The sequence below is a fragment of the Monodon monoceros genome, unplaced genomic scaffold, assembly GCF_005190385.1.
Source record: "Monodon monoceros isolate NGI ecotype Baffin Bay Population unplaced genomic scaffold, NGI_Narwhal_1 Super_Scaffold_5, whole genome shotgun sequence".
In the NCBI taxonomy this organism is placed as follows: Eukaryota; Metazoa; Chordata; class Mammalia; order Artiodactyla; family Monodontidae; genus Monodon; species Monodon monoceros.
Window position 1 is genome coordinate 98280063 of NW_021703782.1, and position 7142 is coordinate 98287204.

The following is a 7142-nucleotide window of genomic DNA, read 5'->3' on the forward strand; positions in this document are numbered from 1 at the left end:
CCTTCCAACCATCTTCTATAACAGGAGCATGAATCAAAGAGTTGCCAAGGAACCAGAATATAAAAGTCATATTAGGCTCTGTTTAGCTCGACCTGCCAATCTCAACCCAAATTTCCTCCCACTGACATTCAGAATCACCTTTATCAGATACCTTTCTAAAAGGTCACATTCTTAGTTTGCTCAAAGTTAAAGCATATGACAGTTTTTATGACTATAAAGTTAATACACGATCATTGTAGAAAAGTTAGAAAAGGAATTGGAAGACTAAAATAAATCATCTCTAACCTAATCATCCAGAAGTAACCTCTTTTAACATCTCGCATAATTCCTTGCAATGTTATTTTTCCTTATCCTTTTACATTAAGATCATGCCATACATTCAGTCAGAAACCATCCACTTTTTAATTAACATTATAGTAAATCATTTTCACGTATCCTGAAAATTCTTTATAAACAACATTTCAGCACCTGCCTAATATTATGTTGTATGCTACACAATTCATTTAGTCTCCTCATGTGGAAAATTGAAATCTTTACATTGTGTTTTTCTTTGCTATTATAAATTATGCTTTTTAAAACAGCACTATCTATACTTAAAGTTTTATCATTTTCCCCCTACAATCTCCCCTCCTCTTTATGATGAATTCATCAGGATAAAATGACTATTTTAAAGAGTGTATTTTCTTCAAGGTCTTGAGTATATATGGAGCACATAACATGTACCTGACATATAATAGATAATAAACAAATACAAATATGTATGTATTTCAACAAATTAATCCTTAGAATTGTTGCAATTTCACTAGCCATGCCTAAGAGGATCCGTCTTTCTGTATTCCAGCCAGCACTGAATGTTCTCACTTGTAAACTCTGCTAAAAGCACACACACACATACACAAATACGTATGGGTGTATGAATATACTGAAGACCACTAATGATTAACAAATAAGGAGAAAGAAGTTGACATAGAACCAAAAATTCTATAAAATGCCCTATAGTTCTTGGAATTCAAATAATATCTGCCAAAATATATTGAGAATCAAACACAATAATGTAGGAAATTCAGAGGCTATGATATGAAACTTTAATATATATTAGATCTGGAACATCTATAAATAACACTGTTTAGACGTTTTCATCAAAATAATCAGATAAAGCTCACATTTCCATACTTTATATCTGAAAACTAATTAATAACCATGAATTTAATGTCCCATATATGTTAAAATTTTTAAAAAGACATATCACAACTGTCTTAATTTGCATATTTTAATTTTTTGTTGGTTTCTCTGCCTTTCATCTTAGTTTTCATTCTCCCTCCACATCATGCCTCCTGATACCCCCTCATCCCTCCTCCCCCAGGCTGCTCTCCCCTCCCCCTCTCTGTTCCCATCATTTCCACTGACATCCTACCTTGAAGGTGCAGTTTGCTCTCCGTGCTTTGCAGAAGGACGGAACTCACAGAGTCCAGATTGTCATAGCTGTTACAGCCCAGAGGCCCAGTGCGTGTCTCTGTGACCTGGAGTGGACATCAAGGGCGACAGATGTGAGACAGATGCCCTTGTCTGGGACAGATCCTGCAGAGTCAGCCCCCAGCAGAGCTCAGGCAGCAGAGAAAGCCTGACCTGAGCCAGCGGCCACTTCTTGAGCCCCTTGCCTGGGTCAAGGACCATGCCTGACTGTTGCCAAGCAGACAACGGGATAGCAGGGCAATCTAGCAGACTGGAGCCAGTACGCCCACGTTCTAACCTTGGTTCTCACTGCACAAAGCCATTTCAAGTATTATATGAACTAAAAATAAGTGGAAACACTATAGTGCATTTCAAAAGCATGGGCTTTGGAGTTAGGAGAGTCAGTGTTAGATCCTGGCTGCACCCTTTATTTGCTGTGTGCCCTCAGGCAGACACTTCTGTAAGCTCCTGCAATCTGAAGCTAGTAAATCCTTCCAGGAAGGTGGTGAGACTAAACCTGATGGGTGTAAGTGCCTGACACATGGCATATGTTCAGTAATTGACATCTTATTACCAAGAGTCTCTATAAATTGTAACGTGCATTATCGATGAGTACATATGCGTTATCATTAGGCAAGAACAATAAAATTATTCCCATTTTCAAAAAAAAAATTAGCAAACAGCACAGTCAGCTCCACTGCAGAATGATCACCCCAATCCTCTGGTGGTGTGCTTCTCAAACACTGTCTTACAATAATTGAGGTGGTGGACAAGAGGGAAACAGCTATTCTAAAGGATAACCTTGAAATATGAATGGTTTAGTATGTAAAGTGGTTTCTTCATGTCTTTAGCCTTTACTTTCCATTATATAACACAATCACTTGTAGGCTTGTTTTGAGGTTTGCATCCAGCTATAAGGACACAGCACTGACTGTTGTCAGGAATGATGACTTGGGAAATAGTCACACAGATCTCCCAATGCCAGCTCTGCCCCTGTCCAGCAGCAGAGCCTTGGATCAATAACTCCTCTCTCTAAGCCTCAATTTCTGCATCTACACAATGTCAGTAATACTGTTACCCACCCTAACGGTAAAGGGACCATATTTTTGAAGTATCTAGCACTTAGGAAACAGTACAAAAATGGAAGGTTATTAGGCTTTGCTTTTAAAAAATAATTTATTCTTTTTTGTGTACAGAATAATGACCTCGTTACTGTTAAATGAGATTCAAAACTACCAATCCACCTTGCTAAAGATGCTCAGGAAGAGAAACCATGGGCAAAACTGCCCCACCTGGGTCAGCTGCTCATCTTAGACAAAGCTGGCAGGGAGACCAATTCTAGCCAGCTGGGTCTTGAGGTAGTGTCAAGAAATGGCTAGAAAAATCCAAGTGCCAGATTGAGTGTCGAGGATGGTGCTATTCCAAGAATGGCTTCTTGAGTGGCCTGTGTGCAGTTTCTCTAAGAAATTCCTCGTAAGGAGGCACACTGCACTTCCGGGATGCACAAAAGAGGATTACCTTCTGACAGAGGTTCAATATCTCAATTCCACATCCCATCCCGCGGGGAGGGAACCATTTGGTGATAATGAAAACCAGGCCTTTGCTTCACTCAGACTCCGATGGCTTCATCAAGCTCCATCTCTCTGTGCTGAGTTCCCTAACACCATAATCCCCCCAGTATAGGCGATTCTTCTCGGATAAACTGGCTCTTTGTTGATCTGATTTATTTCTCCCCTTCCTCCCTCCCTCTTCAGCAAGTCTCTCCCCTCCCACATTTTTTCTCTTCCCTTGGTCAGTTTCTGACTCATCTGCCTGACTTCCACCAACACTCCCCGGCAACCCCTCATCCCTTCACACACACACACTTTTTCCCTAGAGATACCTTTTAAAGTCTTGATATAAGACTAGGTCTGCATTTTATTCAGAAGGAAGATGCTCAGGAAGAGAAAATAGACTGAATAATGAGGTAAAATGCAGGTATAATCTGGTTTAAGAAACTTTGAGATGCAAAAAAATCTTCATTGAAACCCTCCAAAGAACTAATCCTTTTTTATCAAAAATGTCCTCCTTTATTCTCTTTATAAAGGTAATCCTTGAATTTACTGCATTTAAAGTGGAATTTTTTTAAGTACCTATGCTCTAAGGCATTGAGCTGAAAGTCTCCACAGCTGTTCTTACCAATGTGGCTATTTAAACTTAAATAAATTAAAAAAAAAAAACACCTTACAAATTTAGCGTCTAAGTAGCCACATGTCACATGCTCCATAACCCCATATGACTAGTGGCTCCTGTCTTGGCCAGCACAGATACAGTCTCTCCATTATCTTGGAAGGGTCTATTGGACAGCGCTGGGGTAGATGAGCATGGGTCGGCACATGACAGACTGCCTGATTTATAAAGTTTTATTGGAACACAGCCATGCCCATTTTTTACACACTGATTGTATGGCTAATTTTGTGCTATAGCAGCACAGCTGAGTTGTAGTAATAACCGATCATATGACCTGCAAATCTTAAAATATTTATTATTGACCCTTTACAAAAAGTCCTCGTGGATCCCTGGTCTAGAGAGTAGAGTTCTAGTCCCTGTTAATGTACTGGCTAGGTGTGTAACCCTGAGCAGAAGTGTTTAACCCTTGGACCTGAGTGTTCCCATCTGTAAAATGGGGAGGGAGGATGAAAAACACAGGTGTTAACCAATTACTGACCTAGGCATAATCTGACTCTCGAGAGCTCTGTGACCTTTCGAAAATGATTTACCCACTGTAGCCTGTTCCTTCACCTAGAAAGGGAGTCTGGAAATCATCCACACAGAGCTTTAAGAGTGAAGGAGAGTAAGCTGGGACAAAGGGAGAGAGTGGCATGGGCATATATACACTACCAAATGTAAAATAGATAGCTAGTGGGAAGCAGCCACATCACACAGGGAGATCAGCTTGGTGCTTTGTGACCACTTAGAGGAGTGGGATAGGGAGGGTGGGAGGGAGATGCAAGAGGGAGGGGATATGGGGATATGTATATGTATAGCTGATTCACTTTGTTATACAGCAGAAACAAACACACCATTGTAAAGCAATTATACTCCAATAAAGATGTTAAAAAAAAAAAAAGAGTGAAAGAAAGTACTATGTTTAATTCTGCCATGATTACAGCCAGGGTTGCCCCAGGAAATCAGTACATGTGGTCACCTTAATGACAATGCTCGGGATATTATGGGGCACTTGACAATCTCAGGCAGAGTGGTTGGCAGGGGGGCACTGTTAGCTCCCTGGGTAAGAAGCCAGGGATTTCATCTGCCCATTGACTCTCAGACTACCTTTGTGCAGTGCCGTTGTCTTAAGAGCCTGCCACCCGAAGCCACCCTCAAGCCGTACCTTGATTGCTCCAGTTGATATCTGGATCTCATGGAGCCTCCTCATGGTGCCATCACGGTCGACAAAGTAGGACGATGCCAGCTGGTGCAGAGCTTCAACACTTTGAGTGGCATTCCCTGACTTCCTGTCCAGGTGACTTTTGTCCATGTACATGGTCAAGGCCTCCTCCCCTGCACAGAAAAGGAAAGAAGCTCAGGCAGCCCACTGAGCTTTGGGATGCGTAGAAAGCATTCATGGCTTGGATGCCGAAAATAGCTTCAGACCTCTCATTAATTTTGCCCAAATTTCCTTCTGCCTCTGAAAATCAAGAGCACAATGAAAGCAAGACAGTCCAGCGGTGTCTGTAAGCACCAAGCTCCATCAGGACGAAGATCATGAAAAGCCTCTTAGTCATCAAGTCCAGCTCTTACTAATCCACTTCATAGTTCTCACCAGCATCATCTCCTAACACAACTCACTTCCTCTCTTCAAGGCTCAGGCTTTTCTGTAAAATGATGGATTCGCCATAGATGGTCCCTTCCCATTCCTTTCTTCTCCTCTGTTTCCTCCTCATCCTCCAATTCCACCTATTCCTCCTCTCATTTCTCCCCTCTCTTCTTCCCTTGTTCTTTCCTCCTTTCCTTTCTCTCTTTCTCCTTCTGCTACCCCTTCCCAGACAGATGGATGTATGGATGGATGGATAAATAGAGATATAGACAGAGAGAGAGGGAGAGAGATAGAGAGATAAGACATAGTTCAAGCACAGATACAGACAGATAGATAGGAAAAACTAAACTGTCAGCCCTGTGAAGTCAGACACTGTCTATATTAGCCACTGCTGTACCCCTTGTACAAAGCCCAGTGCTTGGCATATAGTAGATAGTAAATAGTTAATCCATCAATTTTTTTCATTCATTCAATAAATATTTCTTAAGTTACATCTTGGGGAGAGAGGAGATAACATGAAAGTTAGGCATAGGGTGGAAGAAACAGACAGAGAGAGAGAGAGAGAGAGAGAGAGAGAAATAGAAAATCTTATATAATTTACCATGAAGTTTTCCTTAGAAAGACATGCATAGATTACTAACAGTACTAACTAATGGTGCATTTTATTTTGGACAAGATGTTTCACCAGAACTTCATAAAGGAAGCTCCAGATATGCCACCTAAACAGATCTGATCGTTGTACCGCCGGTTTCACTCTCAACTAACCGTGAACTTGGGGACATTTCTTAACCTCTCTGATTCTCAGTTGATTCATGAACAAAATCAGGAGAACAGCACCTACTGCATAGAATAATTAAGAAGAATAAATTAATTAACACACGTAAAGTCCTTATATCATTGTCTGTTCGTTGTAGCAATCAAAAATCATTTGGAGTAGTAGTAGAAAGCAGTCTCTAGAACTAGACTGCCTGGACTTGAACTAGCTATGGGAACAAGTTACCTGCACTCTTTATACCAGGGGTCGCCAACCCCGGTCTGCGGCCTGTTAGGAACCAGGCCACACAGCAGGAGGTGAGTGGCCACGAGCTCTCCATCGCTCCCCACCGCTCCCATCACTCCCCACCGCTCCCCACCCCTCCCATCACTCCCCACCCCTCCCCACCCCTCCCATCGCTCCCCACCGCTCCCCACCACTCCCCACCGTTCCCCACCGCTCCCCACTGCTCCCATCACTCCCCACTGCTCCCCACCGCTCCCCACTGCTCCCATCGCTCCCATCGCTCCCCACCGCTCCCATCGCTCCCCACCGCTCCCATCGCTCCCCACCGCTCCCATCGCTCCCCACCGCTCCCATCGCTCCCCACCGCTCCCATCGCTCCCCATCGCTCCCATCCCTCCCCACCGCTCCCCATCACTCCCCACTGCTCCCATCACTCCCCACTGCTCCCCATCACTCCCCACCACTCCCCACCGCTCCCATCACTCCCCATCGCTCCCCACCACTCCCATCACTCCCTACCCCTCCCCACCACTCCCAGCGCTCCCCACCGCTCCCCATCACTCCCCACCGCTCCCATCACTCCCCATCGCTCCCATCACTCCCCACCCCTCCCCACTGCTCCCATCACTCCCCACTGCTCCCCACTGCTCCCATCACTCCCCACTGCTCCCCACCACTCCCCATCGCTCCCCACCGCTCCCCACCGCTCCCCACCACTCCCCACCGCTCCCATTGCTCCCACCGCTCCCATCACTCCCCACCGCTCCCCACCGTTCCCCACCGCTCCCCACCGCTCCCCACTGCTCCCATCACTCCCCACTGCTCCCCACCGCTCCCCACTGCTCCCATCGCTCCCATCGCTCCCCACCGCTCCCATCGCTCCCCACCGCT

The 7142-nt window shown here is 44.5% G+C and overlaps 1 protein-coding gene across 1 annotated transcript in view; it reads right to left on the reverse strand.

The window, feature by feature from the left end:
- BRINP1 (BMP/retinoic acid inducible neural specific 1) overlaps nucleotides 1–7142 on the reverse strand; it is a 183121-nt gene that overhangs the window by 51115 nt on the left and 124864 nt on the right. The window contains exons 4-5 of the mRNA XM_029203104.1: nucleotides 4826–4995; nucleotides 1415–1520 (exon numbers count right to left, since the gene is read on the reverse strand). Of these exons, the coding sequence (XP_029058937.1) occupies nucleotides 1415–1520; nucleotides 4826–4995 (276 nt within the window). The remainder of the gene's footprint in view (nucleotides 1–1414; nucleotides 1521–4825; nucleotides 4996–7142) is intronic.